Below are 23,589 nucleotides of genomic sequence, written 5' to 3'. Positions count from 1 at the left end.
TAACAGTAGAAAAAAAGAAAAAGACAAGAATGTGTCCATATAGAATTGTGTTGGAATTATCAATGCTTCATTTAATAAAAAAAAGCACTAATATATTTTAAATACAAAGCAAAAAGACATTTTTTATATGGTCACCAATCAGCACTCTGTAGGAAGCAAATAAAGATGCAGAATTTAACATCTTCAGCTCGTGACATTTTTGTCATGTCTTCATGTATTAAAAACAGAGGTATAAACATGAGGCGGATTATGAGGAACATCAAGTTCTTTCATTTCTTAGAGGTGTGGATTATTTTTTCACCAACAAGTGTGATCATTGCTAAAGTATATGTTTAAGGATTTTGCTAGCTATTTAAAGTCATAGAAATTTAAAAGTTATTATTATTAATACATTTTACATCTTTGTTTCCAGTTTTTCCTTCCTTTTTGTCTCTGTTACCACCCGTTCGTACTCACTCCTGTGTCATGTGGACCACAGCTTCCGGAGTGGTGTAGCCGGCTGCAGTGAAGTTGTCACTGTATCTCTCCATGCCAATGGCCTGCAGCCAGTCCTCCACTGTGCCCACTGCGGAGGATGCCTCAGGGCTCCCTGGCTCCAGCAGGGTGGTGCTGGGCCTGAAGTGGGTGGAAGACAGAAAAAAAAAAGATTTTTTATTTTTGTCCTTTTTTATTTTAGTAAATACCACCATCTTCCACTCGAGTTCTGTTCTTATTATCTGTGTTGAATCTTCTGCCCAAGTCATAAATCCAAACTATAACTTACAAAGGAGTCCGCAAGCTGACTTGAAACTTCGACTTGAAATATAAAGATGCACGTATTTCAGAGATGAATTATTATTCCCACAATAAAGAAAATGACGATTTGAAAACTAAAATTTTTATTTACTCAGGTTATTTTTGTCTGACACTAAGATTGCGTTGCTGATCTGAAACATTTTAGTGTGCAAGAAACTAAAGAGAGAAGAAGTGTGTAAGGGGGAAATACTCCACAGCTCTGTAAAACATCAGCGCTACATGAAAAAATATCTCTCATTCTGCTGTGTGATGAATATTACATCCTGTATGATGATGGAGAACTACCCACAGGCTGTGAAAATCACCACGCTACATTTCTCTTTAGCTGTTCTGCTTTGAGGGAAAGCGCACATCTGTCAGGGTCGCCTCTGGTTTGCGTCCCTGCCTTGTGGGTGCTACCGGAACGCAGGCCAAGTTCAACACAGTTCTTCCCTGAAGTGACCGACACTGTTAGTTAATCCTTATTTTACACAAAACACATAACCCCTTCACGAAGGTGCATTTTACAGCACAGCTGGGTCCCCGGCCACCTTCCCATATTCATCATCGAATCGCCCACCCCTTCTGTTTTTTTTGCTGCTTTTCTCCTTTCTGTTGAAACAGTCCTCTCAACCATAAAAAATCCAACGGAGGCAATGACTTATTCACTGTCATCCCGCTCTGGTAACTTTCTCACAGTTCCATATTCTGTAACCCTTTTTATGATCTTCTCTTCCATAAAAAAAAAAAAAAAACTATGCTGAGGTGAACTAAGGTAACGTTGGACCCCTTAAGTCACCTCCACTCATTAGGTGGGAACAGAATGAGTGCGGAGATCCCTTTAAACCCACACACGCTTCTTGGTCCGTAACTGCAAAAGGCCTCATTTATAGGATCCAGCCCCGCTAATTATTCCACAAGGACTCCCTCCTAGCTCTCCCCTCGTCCCATTAGGTGACTGTGAGTCTGCGCAACCCGCTCGCGTGCGCTCACACACTCGTTAAAGTCAAACAGACTCCTGCTGCTCCGCGCCGAGTCTGTAAACACACACAGGTCATTCTTAACGCTTTTAGCCGCCGGAGAGTAATGGCGGCGGAGCTGCAGGGTATTGGTTGTTTCTAAGTCGCTGTTACATCGTAATTCTCCCCCCTCTGTTAGAGCGGCTGCATTCCTGAATGTACAGCGCCATTAACGCCAGTATGCAGAGAAATCCATTAGGGAGGGTATCTGTGCGGAAAACAGCCGCAAAATGCTGCTGGATAATGTTTAATGGTGATGTGAATAAAAAGCGTAGATGTGAGCATGTGTGGCCAGATACTAACTACATAATATATTGTGAGTGCATTGTGTGAGTTTAGTGGTAAGTAAATAATTAATTACTTATTTTAATCTCAAACAACCGTGCTTCCCCATTGTGTGGTTGACGTGCTGTCCAGAATATAAAGGCTTTTCATCAGTCTTCTTTGTGACAAAGCTCAAGCTCAAATCTCAAATTTGTCCCAGTTCAACCACAGCACTTTGTTCCTATTGTGCCCCTCGCATGGGTCAGTGCAAATTAAAAATGCGACTCCCATCTTATCAACAACCTGTAGCTTTAAATCAGGTTTTCTTTTGATAATTTGTCTGTAATGCTAGAACTTAAGCATGCACAACCTTAGCATCTGTTTTAGCATCAACATGACCAAAGAGCTAGTCTTATAAAAACCGTCATCCCAGCATTACATTTTCTGCAGTCTCGCTCCATCACCTGACTGCGGTCTCTCCCCCGGTCCTCTTCAGGGTGTTGGGGTTGCGGATCAGCTTATCCAGCATGTTGACGATCTGTCCGAACTTTGGCCGGTCGGCTCTCTCTCGCTGCCAGCAGTCCAGCATGAGCTGGTGGAGAGCCACAGGGCAGTCCATGGGTGGAGGCAGCCGGTAGCCCTCATCAATAGCCTTGATCACCTAGCAAAACAGTAGATGGATGCTGACGTTAATTCCCAGGATTCTGGTAGTTTTTTTTTTTTTAAGGAAATGTAATTACTTGTAATGTACTTATGTTTCCTTGAATTTCACTTGGTGTAAGTGAAATTCAACTCTGTGTTATCATATGTGGAATATAAATGTCACAGAAACCAGGTCATGCTGCGTGTTGCACATTCTTATCTTAATTAATGTGTAAGGTGGAATGATAAAACTAATACAGACTGTCTGTTATTTACGAGCTGTTAGACACAATCATGTATCCTCAGACTTACGTCTTGATTACTCATGTCCCAGTACGGTCGCTCGCCATATGACATCACCTCCCACATGACGATGCCGTAACTCCACACATCACTGGCTGAGGTGAACTTCCTGTAAGCGATGGCCTCTGGGGCCGTCCAGCGAATAGGGATCTTGCCTCCCTGTAATTGGATGCCGGGCTGATTAATTAAAGCTGACAAATAAGGTGACCGGCGCATACACAGTTGGGCACACAGATGCAAAAGACACACGCTTGCACGCTCACCCTGGTGGTGTACGCAGCCTCCGGGTCGTCTTCCAGCACTCGTGACATGCCAAAGTCAGACACCTTGCACACCAGGTTGCTGTTCACCAGGATGTTGCGAGCGGCTAAGTCGCGGTGAACGTAGCTCATGTCTGACAGGTACTTCATGCCTGACGCAATGCCGCGCAGGATGCCAACCAGCTGGATGACTGTGAAGCGACCATCATTCTTCTGCAAAAAAAAGAGGAAATTGCCACTGTTGTAGATATCAGGACTTTGAATCACTAGGAAAAGTAAATAAAAACCCCATTTGGAGATGGCTTGTGTTTTTGAAATGTGAAAATCTGAGAATTGTGTAAACCTGATTTGCATCTTTGTAACAACAGCAACATTTTGTACTCACATATATCATCTTTTTCTGCTTTATCTCATACATATACAGAACACCCTGCTGGGTAGGTTCTTGTGATGGCACGATACGAGACCATATACTGTCATGACATGACGACATAATGACGACGTTCAGGAGTTTGGTCCATTGTCCAAAGTGTGCAGCACAAGTGGTGTGAAAATTTCCAGCATTTGGTTTCAAATCAAATTTTAAGCCACATTCTCCAAACTAGGGTTGCACAATGGCGCAGTTGGTAGAGCTGTTGCCTTGCAGCAAGAAGGTTCTGGGTGCGATTCCCGGCCCCGGTCTTTCTGCATGGAGTTTGCATGTTCTCCCTGTGCATGCGTGGGTTTTCTCCAGGTACTCCGGTTTCCTCCGACAGTCCGAAAACATGACTGTCAGGTTAATTAGCCTCTCCAAATTGCCCCTAGGTGTTGCCCTGCGACAGACTGGCGACCTGTCCAGGGTGTACCCCGCCTCTCGCCCGGTACGCCTGCTGGAAATAGGCACCAGCAACCCTCCCGACCCCACTGAGGGACAAGGGTGTAAGAAGATGGATGGATTCTCCAAACTATTCTTAACTGACATGTTTTAGGAACTGGAAACATTCCCAACAAGTACATTTAGTAAACAGCATTTAGTAAACAGCAACAGCATCACCGTTTTCTCCATACAACTCTTGCATCTCAAGTTTTGATGAGAAGTTGAAGGGTGCTAATTTTGCAAAGTCTTGCTATTCCCTGACTTTGCCATATTAGTACACTTGTGTTTCTGAATGAATTATTCCATGAAGGAATAAAAAATACCAAAAAATGACAATCATAAACGGCAATGTTACAACTTCAATACTCGACATGTTGCAGAAAAAGGAGCTACTTTTACATTATGTTATGTGTTTTTGTTTAAAATGTCTAATGCGTTAAGGTATTTGCAGCAGTCACTAGTCTTTGAATTTTCCTCTTTTAAATGTCAGCCTACTTTCCCAGCATGTTCCGTGTATTGCCTAGGATCAGTGAGCACCTCGCGTGTAGTGAACCTGAAAAACAGAGGTGAAACCTCCTTGTCAGGAAAAGCATGAGTTGATCAAAGCGGATAAGGATTAGGGTCGGTGTTTGTGAACCAACACTTGTTATTTCAGCGGATGACATTACAGAGATAAGATGGCATCGCTACAGTCGTGTCACACACCGACACCCGTGCACAAGTGTGCGCGGACAGAAACGCATGACTGACCCTCAGGAATGCATCCAGCGATCCGTTCTCCATGTACTCCGTGATAATCATCACCGGCTTACCTGGAGAAAGAAAGAGAAAGAGAGAGAGAAGGGAGAAGCAACGGCAGATGATTATGGTGGCAAGCGATGCACATCGCAGCTCCACACAGCAGGCGGGATGTTGAGGGAGTGTATGCATGTGAGTGTGTGAGGATGTTTGACTGTCAGGTCCCATGGTGACTTAATTAGCTTTCCCCGACCATCATGTCTCCCCTGCACATTCAAAAATCTCCCCAATAAAACAAAACCCCACCACACACACACACATTAAAACTCACACCATCTTGTGTTTATGCAAATATGAAGTGACATTGGACACACTGTGCAGTCTGACTGCAGTCAAACACCCAGAATCCCCCCAGACTCCATACTTATGTCACTCGCTGCCCCCTTGCCCTCTCTCTTCTCTGTCAAATTTCAACGCATCTGTCACTCTTGGATAGCGCCCCTATTTCTTCCCCGTTTTTCGCTCAGACGCTTTTCCCCTTTGAACTCTGCCACTCCTCTTTTCACCTTTTCTTTTCTGCAGGGGGCGGGGAGCTGCTTCTTTATCTGAGCTGAGGCAGACGGCAGAACAGGAGGACGTTTCCCGGTGGGTCCCTGCTTAACGTTGGTCTCTACAAATGAGGGAGGATGGGAGGCGGAGAGGGAGGGACGGGAGCTAAACATGATTGTATGTGTGTGTTTGGAGGGGATTGTGTCCATCAGCAAAGTGGCAGCAAGCTGCAAATTTCTACTCCACACCCTTTGTATTCTGTTTTTAGTCATCCATTTTCAACTCGACCCGCACCAGCGTATTTACCATTTTCCTCCAGCCTCCTTTACTCTAAAATCCCTAAATAAAAACAAATGCAAGCAGTTGTCTTCATAAAACCAATAACTGGGAAACATTGATTTAATCTCTGTAAAAAAAAAAAATACAAGTGTTCTGTGAGGAGCTGAGGATAATTAATGAACTCTGGTGCACACTGCTATGATGCTTTATGCCTACCCCTGAACGCTGTCCACCACCTCCCAGCTGGAACACTGTGGTGGCAGCATCATGTTGTTCAGATGTGAAAGACTGTGAAGATTCAACATACAGCAGGGCAAAAGCACTAAACATGCATCCAGAGCTCCAATGGTATTATTAATAAGAAAGACGTGTGCCAAAGGCCAATTGTACCTTTGGAAGACCTTCAGAGATCAATAACTACGGCAGTAGACTCATTTAAAATGACAACTACTCACAAATGTTCCCAATATGGAAAAATGACAAAAGGGAAGCCAGTTTCTAAGAAAAAAAAAAACAGAACTTAAGAGTCTCCTTTTGTGTTGATCTAGGGCACAAAATCCCATTAAGATAATTGAGGTTTGTTGCTGTAAAGTGACAAAATGTAAAAAAGTTTCGGAGATATCAATGCACTAAAAGAAAAGCTTATTCATTTGAAGAAAAACCCTGACTAAATCTTGCTGCTTGGACAAGTTCTGTGACCCAACAGAACGAGAAAAGGAGCAGAAAGCCAACTGAGCAACTGGAAGCGAGGGTCTTCAAGGTGAAGTTCTTCGGCCCCAAAGCAGGCTTCCAGCTACACCAAGAGGCCGTCAGTCAGCCCCTTACACGCTGCATGATTGGCACTCTCTTAATTATGGGGGACTCCAGTGATGCCCAAAAAGAGGAAGTGGAACTAAAGTTGGAGGAGAAGTGGGGGCCCTCTTTGTCGGCCATCTTTGTTCTCTTTGTTGCAAGCCCCTGGCCTGGGGCTGCCGGTGATTGACAGCTGCGCAATAAACTCTGAGGAGCGTCTGACCTGCGACCTTAAACTCTCGCCTTCCCAGCCCCGCCCTCTTCCCTCCAGCCCATTTGCATGTTAATTCCGTGTTTACTGAATACGCCCTGCCGCCTTTGGCAATGAACTCTGGGCGAGGGGCTGCATCAGAGGGCCGATTATCACCTGCCAACAAAACCGTGGAGTTTGGGGAAAACGCAACAGGGGGTGCAACGCTGGGGGAGTTGCTGGCTCTCTAACGACTGCACCTCGCCACAATCTGCTTTTAAGAGCAGATCGGTTGGAAATTAGCATTCTCCAACTTTATGTAAATCAGCCTTGAAACGTATCACATCTGATTTCAAGCTCTAATGGAGGCTAGATTTTAATTACACACTGACATGATAGAAACACTAAGTATACACATGCTTCAGGATGGTGGACTGCAGCCAGCAGTCTTCAGTGACAGATCTTTGCACATTTATGGAGTTTAGTGCCTATTTGGAGTTCCTCCATTATTAATAAGCCTTAATTGGCTCAGTTGGACATGCCAGCAAACTGAGGCCAAATTGAGAATTCCTTTTAACTTGATTGTAATGGAGAGTGGAATGCAATTCAAATAATGGATTTTTAATAGATTCCACTGACACTCTCAAGTGTGAAGGACTCATTTGCCCAAACCTTGTATCAAGCTCTCAAAAGTATGGGTGGAGAGAGTGGGAGTTATCAGATGTTCTCTTTGCCTTGGCGTTCGTGTCGGCCTTTGTCACTGCCATGCAAACCATCTGCTTCTTCTTCATCTCTCAGCCGGTTCAGTAGTCCCACCACTGTCCACTCCTGCATTCTCTCTTTTCTCAGCTCCTAACTACTTCTCTGCCTATCCCTCTCTGCAACTGTTTGCGCCTTTCTTGGCACCTTTCTTTCTCTGCAGCTTCTTCTCCTTCCTCCCTCTTATCCCCCTTTACTTTGTCTTTCTCCCTTTGTCTGAGTCTGAGAGGTCATTCTGCGTGGTGAGCGGTGTGATAGGTGATAAGCAATTCTGCCTGTGCCACTGTGCACTTTCAGCTCCAGCAGGACAAAGAGTGTGCTTGTGTTCGTGCATGTCACCATTGCCGTGCGTGTGTGAAGGCGAACGAGTATGACAGGGGTAGAGACAGCGTTATCTAGCTAAGATATGGCTGGGCTGTTGTGTCGCAATGCATTCAGACACTCCATCCATCTACGCCAGGTCGGCCATCAGCTATGGTAACCGCCAAAAAGACTTCCCTACATGCTTGCACACGCACTCACCTATAGCTTCACAAATACCATGAAGCGAAGGTGTGAAAGGTGTGAAACGGGGGGTTGATGGGGAAGTAGAGAGAGGAGGAGAGTGCCAAGGGCAGAGGGAGAGAAATTTGGCCGGTGTTCTGTGACCATGCAGAAGCAGATAGAGAAGGGATAGGGTATCACTCCCTAACCCCAAACACATTTACAGCTGACACCATGATTAATGAGTCTGGAGCTGAGCTGAAGGGCCTGTTCCTGGACCCATTAGCCCCCCAACACACCCCCATCCTAATGCCCAGCTAGCTCTAACACTGCCTCCCCCGCTCCAAAGCAGGACCCAATCCATCTGGACAAAACCTACCTCTACCATACAGCACACATATATTGTGTCTTCCGAAAGTGTTCACACCTCGGTATTTTTTCCCCTGACATTTATCATGTTAAACCACAAACAATGCATTTTAGTGGGCCTTCATTTGATAAACCAACATTAATCAGTACAAAACAGCAAGAAAAATGATGCATGGTTTGAAGAAATGAATTGTGTTTAACCCCCTATGCCAACAGTTTGCAGGCTTTTTGTCTTTTGTACTAAGTAGCTCAATCTTAGAAAGATTGGACAGAAAACATTTGGGGACATTTTCAAGAGTTGTCACAGATTCTTAGTTGAATTTAGACATGATCTAAACCAAATCAGATCTAAACAATCCCAGTATATCTCTAGGTGCTTGTTGTACTAACTGGTTTTCTGCCAGGATTGTCCTGTACTTTGCTCCATCCATCTTAGCATCACTTCTGACTAGCTTCTGTGTCCCTACTAAAGAAATCCATGATGCTGCCAGCATCAAGTGTCATGTTGAGGACCCAGTTTTCAAAATGAGGTGTAGTGTTGGTTTCCTGCCATACTTAGCATTTTCCATGTATTTCCATGAATTTAAAAGGCTACTACGACTTTTGAAAGGCACTGCATAAACTCAATTATTGTACATGCTGTCAAATATCAGCACAGAAATGTACACCATAGCTGGTGCCAGAGACTGGTTAGTCCCCATGATCACCTTCCCTGAAATATGTAATTTATTATGAGTTATTGTTAGATTATTTTACTGGAGACAGCAGAAATGAATGACCTTTCTGTGCCTCCAATAATGATATAACAGTAACTGTGTGTGTGTGTAAATGTTGCGAGTGTGGGAGCTGAGTTTCATTACAATCCCTCCCACCCATCTGAGTCCTATTTTAATGCTAGAAGAAGGAAACAGCCACATACTGAACGTACATTTGGTGACCACACCCTCCAGGTGAATGATGTTGGGGTGGTCAAACTGGCCCATGATGCTAGCCTCCGACAGGAAGTCTCTCCTCTGCTTGTCGGTGTAGCCGGCTTTCAGCGTCTTTATGGCCACGCAAATCTCCCTCTTGCCAGGCATTTTCAAGCGACCGCTGCAGACTTCACCAAATTCTCCTGAGAACACACAGGCTGCATTCAAGATGTGGCGCAATGATAAATGAACGTTCTGATTCAGATACCATAAATCAAATCAAAACATGTTTGTGTCTATGTGTATGTGTGTGCGTGTCTGCAGGTTTGAAGGGTTCCACTTTTAACATTGATCAGGGTCTTTTTAATCCCCTTTTGGCCTCCTCCTTCTCTTATCCATTGGAGCAGAAACAGAAGAGGAAATGGATATTGATTCTTTCGCTTTATTATTTTGTCATTGGATGACTTTTCTCTGGCCACAGGAATAGCGCAGACAGAATATTAAGCTTGTGTTGATTTTTTTTTTCTGCCTCGTGACTTCTCTTAAGGTATAACAAATGTCTTCTGGCATTGTTTTAATGTTGCTCTAAAAATAAAGTGAAGTCTGAAAGCATTTAAAGAGTCCAAACAAAGCTTTTTCTCCCTTACCGATACCGATAACTTTCTCGATCTTGATACAGGAAGCGTCAATCTCTTTGGCAAACTCGCGGACGGCTTGATTCGGGTCCTCATAGGTAAAGGGGTCAACGTATATCCTGACTCCTGAGAAAAGAAAGGATGGAAGGGAAAGGAGCAAAAACATAGAAAGGGTGAGGTTCATTCATTTAGGCAACTCTGCTCTCCGCCCTCCATCTGTTCTTTATTTCCATCACGCTGCAGGCTACACTGCCTTCCTCTCTGGATCCTCTCCTCCTCCTTCTCCTCCTCCTCCTCCTCCTCACTTCCCTCCATACCTCACTTCACACTGTGACTCTATTGCTTTTCATGTCATAGTGGTGGACTCTGATGAAGATGGAGCTCATTAACTTGGAATTCTTCTGGCACGCAAATAACAACGCTGATGACTTGATAATGAGGTGTTTGAAACATGTTAGCAAGCAAGTACATTAACTTCCAAATAGTTTGTTTTTCTCCCCATTTTATGGGACTCGTTTGCGGTTTAGAGTGCATGCACATGAGCACACCTGACAGCACTAATGGTTTTCAATTACAGAGCGCGTAGGTGGACAGCGAACTATGAGTTACCTTGGTGTAAGTGCTTCTCTTCGTCAGAGTCCTGCTTGGCCTTGCTGTATTTACTCCTTCTGGGGACAAAAAAGAAAACAGGACAATCAGTCATTTTCAAAATATGTCGCAATATATCTCATATTCAGAGTTACAGTCAGACTAGCAGTCAACGTGTCTCAGTTAGCCTGGAAGAAACTACAAACAAGGTAGAACGCCTGACAGTATTCCTGAAGTTTGCTACAGCACATAAACACTCAAGTGAGCATGAGGTAAATCTAATTTTATTTATTTTATTTTCCAATAAAAAGAAATTAAGGCCTAATTTTGGCCTTAGTTTGATTATTGGAAACGAAAGATTATTTGTTTTAAACCTTTGCCTAAATACTGTAAACCACAGCATTTTTACTGTGTATAAGTAAATTATATAAAGACTGATGTTTTGAAGCCTTTGTTTCTGCTATTTCTGATGATTTTCTGGCAAATCAAAACAATAAATTATAATATTACTAAAACTATATAGACTATATAACTATATATAAAATAATAAGACTATATTTAACATCTGTTTAAAGGTTATTTTCAAAAAGCTGAATATGACTGCAGGTTTAAGTCTTACCTGAATCTCTTTATGATTTAATATAAACCATGTAGGTTTTTTTTTTATTTGCAAAGAAAGTCAATATTATCTTTTGTTTTGTTTTTTTTCTTAGATCAAATTGATTTATGCAGTGGTTAAAATATGTATTGACAACTTGAAAATCACAGAAGTGACAAAGTAAATGCACATTGGTAACATAAACATTTTATTGTTAGAGATATAACAATTAGAATATGTAACAGATTTTCGATCAGCGTTTTTGTAAATCTTTGACCTAAGTAATAATGTATGTCGGTATAAAACTAGCATTTAAATAGATTTTTGTTTTTAGCTTTTCCAGTGTGTTTATGTTAAGAGCAAAGAAGGGAGCATTTTGTGATGCTCCCTGAATAACTTAGATCTTTGCCAAAACATTCAGATTCCAAAAGGCTACAGACTTTTCCAGTCCTGTATGTTCCATAAATAACAGAGGTTCAAAGTTTGAAAAGAAAAAACAGAGCTATTTGCTATGCTCTGCTTAGCTGTCCTGTTATCTGTCAAAGTCTGACTCTCTTGCAGTCTGAATGTAGTCCAGATATGGCTTTTAAAGGCTGAGTTATAGTCGTGCTTTTAAGTTCAGAGGTGCCCGACCCGGTGCCACAACAGCAAGCGAGGCCAGCGGAGGGGACGGCCCATTTGGCAGGCTCCCCTTGTGCCCTGTTCAATGTGTCAACTATAAACCTAGCTTAAATCTTTTGGCTTCCTATGACGGTACGTTTGAACACCACTGATAAAGAAAACACCAATCTTTCAGTCTTCTGTATTCAGTACCTCACTAAACAGCACTGAGGTTACCTTCTTGCATTTACCAATAAGTGAAAGTTGGATTTTTAGCAACCAGTCAGTTGTCCTGATCGGGTTACCAGGCAGAGCATCATTATTACAATGTGTACTTTTTGTTTTTTACAGGATTAATAGTGATATTCAGCTGGAACTGATCTGGAAGAACATTAAAAATGGAACAGCTTGATGGACTTGAAAAAGGGACGACAAAAAAGAAAATGCTCTAAAAATCCCTCCGGACGCCTGACATCTGTGTTCATATTGATGCACAGGTCAGTGGTGGAAATGACCACATGTGTGAGACATTGTCCCCGAGCAATGGTTGTGCAATGATGGTAAACGGCAACGTGATTGCAGTCCCTCCCTACAATCACAGGCTGGCCGCAGCAGCACAATGACAGCGGCCATCGCATGCATATAAAAAAGGGCCGAGAGAACCACCTGCTTGGCTGGAGAGAGAGAGAGAGAGAGAGAGAGAGAGGCAATTGCATGGAAAAAAAGAGGACACACACACACACAACCAACTGCCCCTTTCACTCATCATCATTCTCAACACTAACACACTCATGCAAGCAATGATCTAGTGTCCATATTAAGGCACACAAAGGCAGGAATCAACACACGTGACACTTATATTTCCTCTCTGTAGTCAGGCATGCAAAACTTTTTTTTTCTTCCTGCATACGAATACACACATTTACACCTTCAATACACAAACACACGCTCGTTGGGAGTGTGGTTAACACCCTGAGGTGAGACAGCCCATCTGCATGTAATCCCATCTGTGTGACGGCGCTTTGTCCTGCTGCCTGGTTAACACTCTGAGATTGGGTCACTGCAAATCCACCTGATGCCTCTCCATCTAACTCTCTCTGTATTCTAGCTCCTACTTTTCATTGCCTGCTTATCTCATTGTCCCTCCTGTTGCTCTTCCTTTTTCTTTCTCACTTCTATATGTCTCTGTCTCGTTCTTATTTTTTTTCTTCCCTGGCGGACAGAAAACCGCAGCAGGGGAAAATAACCAGCAGCCGTGATTACCACAGCTAGAAGGGAGATAGAGGAAGGGGTGGGGGGGGGAACAACAAGGAAGGAGAGGAGTGGGGGGGTGGATGCAGGAGACAGGGAGTGAGGGGTCGCTGATTGCATCTCTTCAGCTGTCGGAGCTGTCAATCACGTCTCCGGTGTGGCAAGTCATCACTCATGTGCCGTGAGCCAGTTGTACAAGCTGCCTGGCGGTGCGGATGTGCGCATATTTGTGAATGACTTTCCTGACAGCTGCTTTTTCTGACCCCCGAGGAAGACATCCCTCAGCTGCAGGGAATGAGGAGGAGACAGAAAGCAGGAGGGATAGCGGAGGGGAAGAAGGGGATGACGCTCACCTTCGGCTGATGACGAAAGCGCTGATGAGGATAATCAGAAGGACCACGCTGCCCACCACAGACACCAGCAGCACGGTGGAGTTTGCCCCGTCGCCTATAATGGGAGCTGGGACTGCGGCGAAAAGGATTTGAAGGGAGTGGAAAAGAAGGGAAAGAAAAGAGAAGTAGAAAGTGAGGAATGTTAGAGGGAGACAAAGAGAAAAGTCAACATCATTATGCTTGACCGAGCTGCCATGCATCAAAGGGCTGCTGTGCATTGTGTGTTTGTCAAAGTAACTGATCTCCTACATCCTCCCCTATGCAGCACAGTGTTTGTTCCCCCTGCCTCCATTTTACAGTCCTCCCCGCAAAATTGGCCGCTCCGCATGCTTCATTGGGAGACAATGATGACCCATTAGGATGTGTGCTTGACCGTGTCATTATCATGCGCCGCTGTGCCTCTGCATCACAAAGAGGACACCTGGGTCTTTTAGTGCACCTCTGTCACTTTAATTTAATGTACATGCAATGAATTTTACAAGGTGACGGTGAATGTTAGGAAATAATAGACAGTTATTTGGTTGGATTGAGTACGCAGAGTTACTGATATAAAAGGCTCACTTTGGTAAAACAGCAGCAAAGTCAAACTGATTTTATAGTCGTACAGAGAAGTGCAAGCAAATGTAAACACTTTAAGTGCCGATTTATAGCATAATGAAATCATCAGTTTTTTAGTCTTAAAAATCAATCAACTTAAAAAAAAAAGCCCTATTACATATTTATTATGTATTTAATAAATGTCAATAAACACTCGCCTCGATGTATGGGAACAACAAAAAGATGCGGGTTATTCATCCCTCCACCTTTCCATACATTTGCAGTTTTTTCACCTCCCAAAGTACTTTGACAACTGATGCTTTAAAATTATGATCTATAATCTGCTCGTAGCTCTCTGTCAGGAAATGTATTTCTGTGACTCCAGAAAGTGCAGCATTCACCAGCAGAAATCTGTCTTTGGCTTTGTTTAAGGAGCATAATCTGTCTTAGTTCATGAGAGTTAACTTGACTATGCCGTTTCAAAGCAACAATAAAACACTATATAATGTAATATACAATCTGCAAACAAAAAATTATATTAAGTGACATATGTGAGTATTTTTTCATGATCTTTTATCTACATCAATAAAAAAATGACTTGGTACAAGACATAGATTTGCCCTGCCTAAACATCAGTATGAAGTTGGCTGTTTAAGTGACGTGTAAGAGACAATATGGCAACATGTGGGAATTAAATTTGGGTAAGAACTGACAAAGAGGGAAATCCTCCAGGAGCCCCACAAACTCCTCTGTTTACAAAAGTATTGCAGAGTTTAACCTCGGTGCAAGTTAGCCCAGTAGAAAATCTACAGCAGAATGTAGACTGTGTTTTCAATAACAATGAATTTTCTGTAATGGCTTCATGGCACCTAGACCGAGAGAACATTGTGTAAATAGACACAAAATGATAAAGAGCTGAAGTTATATTCAGAGCATCAACATCTGATGCTTTCCGTTAAAACATCTACAGAAACCGGAATCTCAAAAATTCAAAATAACTTTCTGTGACTAACCAGTTATGTGGCTGTACTGAGGGACTCTGTAACGGGTGATACAGCAGCCAGGTCAGTGCAATCTGAGAAGCTGATGCCAAGTTCTGAACTGTAGCTGGCGATAAGGTTACTAGGTCCTGCTATCTTAAAACCTTCAGCCTGTTCCGTGGCTGGCTCAGATGCTGAGACATAAGTTGCCAGTCAGGTTCTGGGGAGCAGCATAATTTATGTTTTATAGACAACAGGTTGTGATTAATCACTCTGATATGATGAGGAGAAAACCTCATAAAAGATGCTATCAATGTGAGATTGTTCATAAAATGATGTGGCAACTCTGGCATGGCGTCCTGTTCTGCTCTGTGACAGTGATGTCATCAAGACAAGTTGAGGAGAGGCTGCGCTGTTATGAGACTCACCGGAGTTAGTCATGAACTCAAAGGGTCCGCTAAATTCACCGTATCCGGCGGCAGTCCGAGCACGCACATGGAACACATAAGAGGTGAGGGGGGTGAGGCCCTTGATGTCCGTGTTTCTGGACGATGTTTTTATGATGCGATAGCTTCTTTCGTTCTGGTCCTGAGGATGACAAAAAGACAATCAGTTACTCAAAAGTTGCTTTTTTGAAACTTCGATCTGTGACCTTTGATCTCATAAGCACCACTTACCTTCTCGTAATACTTGACCTCATACTCCAGGATGACACCGTTGGACCTCTCTGGTGGCTGCCAGGCCAGTGAGATGGTGTGTCTGGTGATGTCCTTTGCCTGGATGGACGTTACTGGAGAAGGGGCTGATTAAAGAAAGAGTAAAAAGAAGTATAGTTTACTACTTTTGACTAGTTTGGCAAAGTTATTATGAGAGCATTTTTGGAGAAAAAGTAGTAGAAAATGTATCAGTCAATCAAGTTTATTTGTATAGCACACTTCAGCAACAATGCAATTCAAAGTGCTTTACGTCATGAAAATATAAAAACATCACACAGTCAAATATTGTGAAAACCCGTAACAGGTATTGCATTTTGTCAAGTGCCACATCAAGTGCCACATCAAGTATGTTGGTCAATGCTCCATTTATTACGGCTCAAAAGCAACTTTAAATCGGTGTTTAGCATGCTAACAGTTAGCCAGATTTTAGCTGGATGATTTTAGCAATTTAAAACATCTCATATGAAAATGTACATTTTTGAGAGATACATCTCTATTATTAAACTTTTACACTAAAACACAAACGTTTTGTGCGTTTGCCACGTGTAGTTTTAATTTTGTTCTAGTCAGTTGATGAGGTTGTTAACTTTTAAATAGTTGGGTTTCTTTTCACAGAGAAAAGAAAGCCAATATGTAAAAAAAAAAAAAAAATATATATATATATATATATATATATATATATATATATATATATATATATATATATATATAAACATAGAATATGCAACCTGTTTACAGATGAGATGTGTCTGGGATGGCAGGAAACATGTTGTGCTCTGAATTCATAGAAAACACAAGGAACCTCATCATGTCATTAATTTGGTTTTCTCAATCCATCCATCCATCCATTTTCTTGCACCCTTTTTCCCTCAGTGGGGTCGGGAGGGGTGCTGGTGCCCATCTCCAGCCAACGTTTCGGGCGAGAGGCGGGGTACACCCTGGACAGGTCGCCAGTCTGTCGCAGGGCAACACAGAGACACACAGGACACACAACCATGCACACACACACTCACACCTAGGGGCAATTTGGAGAGGCCAATTAACCTGACAGGTTTTCTCAATATTTAATCAAAAAATGGTTTGACAAGTAAACCTAATGGATTTGTATTCCTTACAAAAAAATGCTTTGTTTATTAGTTTGTTTACTTTACCGCACAATACAACACATAGTTGGTTTTGGAAAAGCATTTGGGTTTTCCTGGCCGTGTACACCTGGTAGCTGTGCCGAATCAAACATAAGCAAAGGGCTCTAGAGTCTGCTTGGAACCGCACCAAGAACACCTGCTGCAAACGGTCTCAGTACGGCTATTTTGGTCTGCCCCCTAGTACATAAACAAACTGAAATAAGAGGATATGTGAACCAAAGTTTATTTTAAATAAACTAAACACCTCATATGTGAAAATGCGCTTAGTATGTTAGTGTTTTCTTGACAAACGAGAGTCAATGTTCCTACAAAAAAGGTAATGTTGGCTGAGGCAGCCAGCTGTGTCGAGCTACCTCATAAGCTGCTACTTGTCAGGCCACTCTAAGTCTGAAAAGACTCTAAGTCTCTTTATGTTGCTTTGGAATTATCCCAGCACAACAATAATCAGAGAGATTTGTACAATCAGCAATTTAAAACAAGTCAACGTGAAAATATTCTATAGTGGCCATTACAGCTTTTGCAAGAAATTGTAGTTAAGTTTATTGCTATTTCTGCTTAGCGGTGTTTGCATTTGCACACATCAGCGTAGGACGTAAATTGTATCCCCTGTTTGAGAGCTCATGAGAAAATCTCCCCTGGCTACAGAATGAGAACAGAAACACAGGAATGTTCTATCATTGACACCGGCGCACAAATGACAGCCTCACGAGAAATCAATTTGCTCCACTGTTTAGAGTAGATGGCAGATTTAGAGTAGATTGATCAGTCACAGATGAACAGGCTGATTGATACAGCCGTTAGCGTCCGTCAAATTAACTTTACCACGTTAGCATGGTTGGTTTTTGACTGATAAAACTGCAACAGCCTTGACAACAGTTTTCTATGGATATAAACATTTTCACTTGAGTTTTAAATCTCTAAAATCAGCAGAGGATTTCCTAACTTTTCAACAATCTCACAGGGACATCTACTTAATACAGACAAGGAATTTATTACTCACAATAAATTGACAGAAACACACTCAAAAAAGTATTTCTATCCCTTTAAGTCTACTTTGCACAACACTTTTCGATCTTATTATATTTCTCCTGCTGAGAAAGTCAAAGTTCAGGGCCAGACAATGATGCAATTGTTTTAATGCCTCCCTGAACTTGACTTTCACTCAAAATTGTATGTGCAACACATGAATTGCCAAAGGTGGAGTGTATTTCTGATCTAATGGTGTGATTCAATGAAACCGCCTCAGACACTTTTCCTAACTTCATTCATTGCAGATTGCCAGGTCACCCTGAGAAAACCGGCATAGCTACGAAGAGATTGAATGAAGTTAAATGAGCTCAACACCTTCATGTTTTTTTCTTGACTTTAAACAGAGAAAATCAATTGGTTTTCATTAAAGCTCCAGTGTGTGATCTTATCTTAAGCTCTTTCTGCTGCAGCTGATAATGAGGCCATATTTCAAACAGCAGCGCTGTCTGCGCATAGATGCCTTTAACACGTGAAGGTTAAAGCACAGATTATGGCCTACACTTGTTCCCTCCCCTCAGCGCATCACCGGCACACAAATCACACCTTTATCTTCAGGAAGTGTGACAGGGCCAAAATTGGGTTATGCACACTCTCATTGTTACAAAGGGGAATTTAGGGCTGTGGGAGAGATAGTGTTGAAAGCGAGAGGAACTCTTAAGGACTCAGTTGGAATCAGACAAGAAGGAATGACAGATGATCTGCAGTGAGAAAAAGAAGAAAACGTCTCCAGCACTTTCGAGGAAAGCTAATTTATTTTTCCACAGCAGCTAAAACAAAAACATGTCCACAAACCCTCAGGTAACCTCATGTCGGACATCTGTTCTTCAGGGTCCAAACGGAGGGAATCTTCGACCTCTGCCCCTCTGCGATTACTGTAACCTTACTCATTCCAGACCATCTGCCTTTTAAGAAATTACAGTGGGATGATTAATGAGGGGACCCCGATCCACCGATTATGATTGGATTATCTATGACACTATATACATTCTCATCACTTTGACTGGGGACTCCAGGGAGGAGAACCTTCAAGCTAAGCCTAACAAACCCCCTGCTTTTAGTCAGGGATTGAGTTCAAACGGGCCTGGAATTCAAGCACCAGCCATGGATTGGGTTTCATTGAGCTGAAGAAGCAGCAGCAGGAGGAGGGAAGGGGTCGGGCAGACGGTTTGGGGTGGGTGGGCGTCTTGATGGAGATGGAGAGGGATGGAATTGCAGACATCACTTGGTAAAAGGATTAACCCGAGGTTGTGTCATCCTGTTGGCCTAATGTGTGGCGTCTCTGTTAAACAATTAGATGGCGGCCATTTGTATCCCTCCCAATCAATCTTACCCAGCAGCGAGAGGCAATTTAAAGGCCCTCATGGGGCTGACCGAGAATCCACTGAATCAGAAAGGAAACACCTGAGAGGTCGGGGGGCTTAATTCCCCAAAGATCATCCCAGCATCAATCTTTCCTCCAAAGATGACAGATATGGCGACGTAATCATGTTCCGCTGCTCTTGTTGCACTTTTTATTTTTCCCCTGACCAATGTGAAGATAAAGATGAGTGATTTCCTGAGTGGTTTCCCTTCCAGGCTCCTCATCTGACTTTGCAGATCAGATGCAAACAAAATAATCTATCAAGGTTCAGTTTTATAGCATGTTGAGATGAATTAGACAGATAGATGTCAGAAGAGGAAAGAGATATAAAGTCAGATTGGAATTATTGTGAAGTCTTGTACAAACATCTACACAGACACAATTATGGTCAAAACGGATATAAATGTCACATTAGTTTTGGCCTTGAAATAGATTATACAACCTTAGCAATGTTCTAAATTAGAATTGGTTGCACAAGTTTTAACATATTTAAAATTTTCTAAAATTCAGACAGGGTCAAAATGATGCGCCTACTTAAATAGTGATTCCTACAAACATACTTCCACAAAATTTTTGTAGAAATGCTTCTGGCCTAAATCTAACTGGATATTTGTCCAGGCTGCTTAGCACAATTGGTGGGGTTCATTGAAACAGACTGTTCTTCTGGCACAACCCCAACTTTTCAAACACTCTACAAATATTTAACAGGGTTAAGGTTGGGGCTTTGAGAAGACTTGGGGAAGCTTAATGCAAGTCTTCCAACATCTGCCTGAAATCATGGTTCTCCTGAAACACTCATTTGTGTCTAAGTCTCATCTGACCCAAAATGTTAATCTTAGATAGCAGGAAGTTCTGGATCAGCTAAAGAACTACTAAGGCAAGAAAGTCATAAACTGGAAATTGTAAGAAGGCAATCATCATCGTCAACAGCGAAGCTGTTTTAGCATCAGCATGGACTGAATAGCTGCATCCAGATCCAAAATCAGCACCTTTATGCTCTCCGTAAGTTTGCAGCTGCTCATATTGACGAGGTAAATCCTTTCCACAATAAGGTTTCATGATCACAGGAGACAAAGACTGAACTTTCTGACCCCAGCGACAAGAAGTATCTTTGGATTAGTCGAGGTGAGGCGTCCAAATCTGGGGACACTCTACCACCTGTCAGGAATGGTAGTGGCAATGTCAGGTTGTAGGGGTTTTTTCTGCCAGTGATACTGGCGATTTCCACAAAATGGATGGAATAATGAAGACATCTTCAGTTTTCAACTTCAGATCAATTCATCAGCTAGAATGCTTAGACCTGGACACAGTTGAGTATTCAAACATGAAATTTACCCCACAGTTTAAACGCAAACTGGCTGTGGAATAAATACAGCAGGGAAACAGCTTCATTAATGTCCGTGACATTTATTTTATTGAGCATTTATGGACTGTGACCAAAAGTAGACTCCCTCTCAGTAAACTAGCAACTTGGGTTGTGCTGCACTCTTTCTGATAAAGCAATAGCTGAAATTGCGAGCCACATCAATGCCAGAACCTTATTAAATAGCTACAAAATGTGTCTGTATGGTTTCTCTGCATCTTTTTAAGAGATGTTGAACTAAATATTAGTGAGAATTCATATATCTATGTTCAATTTCTATCGTGTGTAGATTTAAGAAAGCCCACAATAAAACCAAATTCTTGTATTTTATTCATTGAACTTGCGTCCTTACCAACACATTATTGGGTCTTTCAAACTTTAAAAAAAACCAATGTTTGTAAACATCTGACTAGGACTGTGAATTTGAATGAACATTTTACCTGTGACTGTGTTTCAGAAGGACCACATAAGACTTTAAAGCACCCAGTAGGTGAATTTACATATGTGGGCCAAGGCTGCAATTTGTTACAGCCTCCTGGAAGCGTGGGCAAACTGAGGCAGTTTAATAATAAGTGTTAGACGTAATGAATATTCACATCTCATTTCAGGTTTGGAACACTAGCACTACAGACAAACACCCACAAACACACGCGCACACGCACACCTGCAACAAAAAAAGGCCATCATTACTCATACAGACCACCCATGTACGTAAAATAATGACTAAAATCCTGACAGAGGTGCATTGAGTCAGGGTGTGATTTGTGTGAACACCTTCCCAAAGGAATCTGAAGGAAGCTGTCCTTTTTTTTTATGGTTTTGAGGTTTTGTCTTGGCTTGTTACGTGAACGAGTTTGTCTTTGCAGTTGTGTTTGATGCAAAGTATTTGCCCTGCTCGGAGCAACTGCGGTGAACCCGAGCATTTGCAATAACAGCAGTTCAACATGAAAAGACACACGCAGCCAAAGCTGTACATGTGGCCGCCAGATTGGAGCCCGGTCGCCAGATTCGAGTCGCTCAATTTCACTGCCAACGAAGAGAAATAGTCAAGCAGGGAGCCGTTTTTTAGCGAGCAAAGAAGCCCGCTCCTGCATACAGCATTCCCCCTCCCCTCTGCTCCGATCCTGCACGAATAGAGTCTGCTTTCACCTCCCAAAACACATTTCCACATGTACGTCTGTCCGGTGCACTGGTGGAGATGGAAACTCTCGTCCATGTGGGCCGAAAGACTTGCCCACACACACATGTACTAATTCCCTTTTAGGCACCTCAGCCTGCCAAGTATTTTGTATTAAGACATAAACATGTCTCTCTCTGACTCTTTCTGTTTCTTTTTTTTCCTCACACATAGAGTGCTTGATCCCATAAAGCAGGAGAAAACGTTCATTTACAGCCAGGGGTCAGTTCAAAGCGCAGACACCCCCCCGGCCCCTCCTGTTCTCCATGCAGTTTGAGTCAAAGGGTTACATCCTGCTTGATTTACGACAGTGGAATTGTTCATGGCGACACACGAAATCTGACCTCCTCCAACACAAATCCAAGCTTGATCACAGATCTACGACTCCATTCGATTAGATTGGCTGCACCTTCTTCCAGTCCACCGTTCTGCAAATCCACAGGAGATCCCACTCTTTCCAAGCTTTTTCTTTTCCAGCTGAAACCTAAACCTTTATAGGAAGGCGGTGGCGTGGGTGTCTTTTCCACAGCACATATAAATCCCAATAAATCCATCATAATAACTGTGATCCACAATGTCTGGATGAGGCAAAGCCAATTGGGTGAGAGGGGCAGCAGATCACTGGGTGGATTACAGAGGCTGAAACCAAAACTACCAAAGCCCCTCCTGAGCAGTAGGAGGAAGAAATCCAATCAGTCTTGAGCCCTTCACTTTTATGAGCACATAAATTACAAGATGCACATGGATGGAGACATTGTTCATCTTTAGCAATAGAGACACGACTGAGCCAAGGCAGCATGAGGCCCTAGGCTGAAATTCTTTCAGGGGCACATTTCCAGCTAAGCTCATCGGAACTGGTGCAGACAGAGTTTAATATTTGGTTTTGTTGATCTGCATGTGATTACAGTACGTATAAAAATAAACCAATCAATTAATCAAATATAAGAACTGAAGTATCATTAATAACCTTGTTGGGGTGACGTTATACAGACCATATCAGAATTAGGACCAGTCCACACAGATGAGTGTTTTCTAAAATGGGTTTTTGGTTTCAAAATTACCTGCTTCCAAACGGGACCATTTCCAGGAATGTTTTTATTCAACACAGAAACACAAAATGGGCCAAAATGCTATTTTGTAAATGCAGCTAAACATGGAGTATGGAACATGCACATAAAGCTTCAATACAACCCCCCCCCCCCCCAAAAAAAAGCAAAAAAAAATAAAAAAAAGCACAACTGGTACATTAATACATTACAAGATGAACGTCATCTGCCATTGTTGTTGTTATGTATAATGTGCATGATGCGTTTGGAGTTATAGGTCATGTTAGAGGTTGGGTTGATATGTTTAATATGTTAAAGGTGTTTTCACTGTCTACATGAATATGTAAAAGCAAAATAACAGTAACAGAAATGATTTAATTTTGCTTTGAGATCAATAAAGTATTTTTGAATTTGAATTTAAATCACAATGTATTTTTAAAGGATTGTAGTTTGGGCAGGTTTGATTACTCTATAGATACAGGTACATGCACCTTTAATTCTATGGATTTTCTGCTTTGTAAAAACTAAATTTGAATGTTTTCTAAAGAAAAAAAAAAAGATTTGGTGAATCTTAAACTGTGTTGTAAAGAATTTCTTTAGATTTTGAACTCGAAATGATGAAATATTTTCAAACTGTGAAACGATCCTTTGGCGATACTGTTCTGACAAAATATTTTTATATTCTGTCTTTCACTCTTTTATCACTGAATGTCATTAGGGAGTATCTCTACTAGCCAACTTTGTCACCTCAACAGGACAACTCAAGAATGACTTCCCTTTTTACTTCAAAATAAGAGTCTCAAACATAGCTATAGCGATTTAGCCTAGCAGCACACATGCTAAACGCATTTTGAAAACAGATCTCACTTTGCCAACAGGTATCAACAACTATGAAAGTGTTTAATTGTTATAGCCTCCTTCAAGGTTTTATACAACTGCTGCGTTTGCAGACTTGTTCTACATAAATTTAAGAGCTTATGGGGC

General features: G+C 42.2%; 1 protein-coding gene across 4 annotated transcripts in view; it reads right to left on the bottom strand.

The window, feature by feature from the left end:
- The window catches only part of epha4l (eph receptor A4, like), a 65,584-nt gene that overhangs the window by 5,377 nt on the left and 36,618 nt on the right, over positions 1 to 23,589 (bottom strand). Inside the window, exons 6-16 of one of the 4 annotated variants that reach the window (XM_081614239.1) lie at positions 15,447 to 15,571; positions 15,198 to 15,357; positions 13,214 to 13,325; positions 10,433 to 10,491; positions 9,836 to 9,949; positions 9,197 to 9,406; positions 4,869 to 4,930; positions 3,266 to 3,475; positions 3,012 to 3,161; positions 2,522 to 2,718; positions 457 to 615 (exon numbers count right to left, since the gene is read on the bottom strand). In XM_081614239.1, coding sequence (XP_081470365.1) covers positions 457 to 615; positions 2,522 to 2,718; positions 3,012 to 3,161; positions 3,266 to 3,475; positions 4,869 to 4,930; positions 9,197 to 9,406; positions 9,836 to 9,949; positions 10,433 to 10,491; positions 13,214 to 13,325; positions 15,198 to 15,357; positions 15,447 to 15,571 — 1,558 coding nt within the window. The remainder of the gene's footprint in view (positions 1 to 456; positions 616 to 2,521; positions 2,719 to 3,011; positions 3,162 to 3,265; positions 3,476 to 4,868; positions 4,931 to 9,196; positions 9,407 to 9,835; positions 9,950 to 10,432; positions 10,492 to 13,213; positions 13,326 to 15,197; positions 15,358 to 15,446; positions 15,572 to 23,589) is intronic. The other 3 variants (XM_081614240.1, XM_081614241.1, XM_081614242.1) reach the window with 3 other exon arrangements.

The sequence above is a fragment of the Poecilia reticulata genome, chromosome 13 (assembly GCF_904066995.2).
Source record: "Poecilia reticulata chromosome 13, P_reticulata-male-v2, whole genome shotgun sequence".
Classification (NCBI taxonomy): Eukaryota; Metazoa; Chordata; class Actinopteri; order Cyprinodontiformes; family Poeciliidae; genus Poecilia; species Poecilia reticulata.
This window is presented reverse-complemented; position numbering and strand designations above follow the sequence as displayed.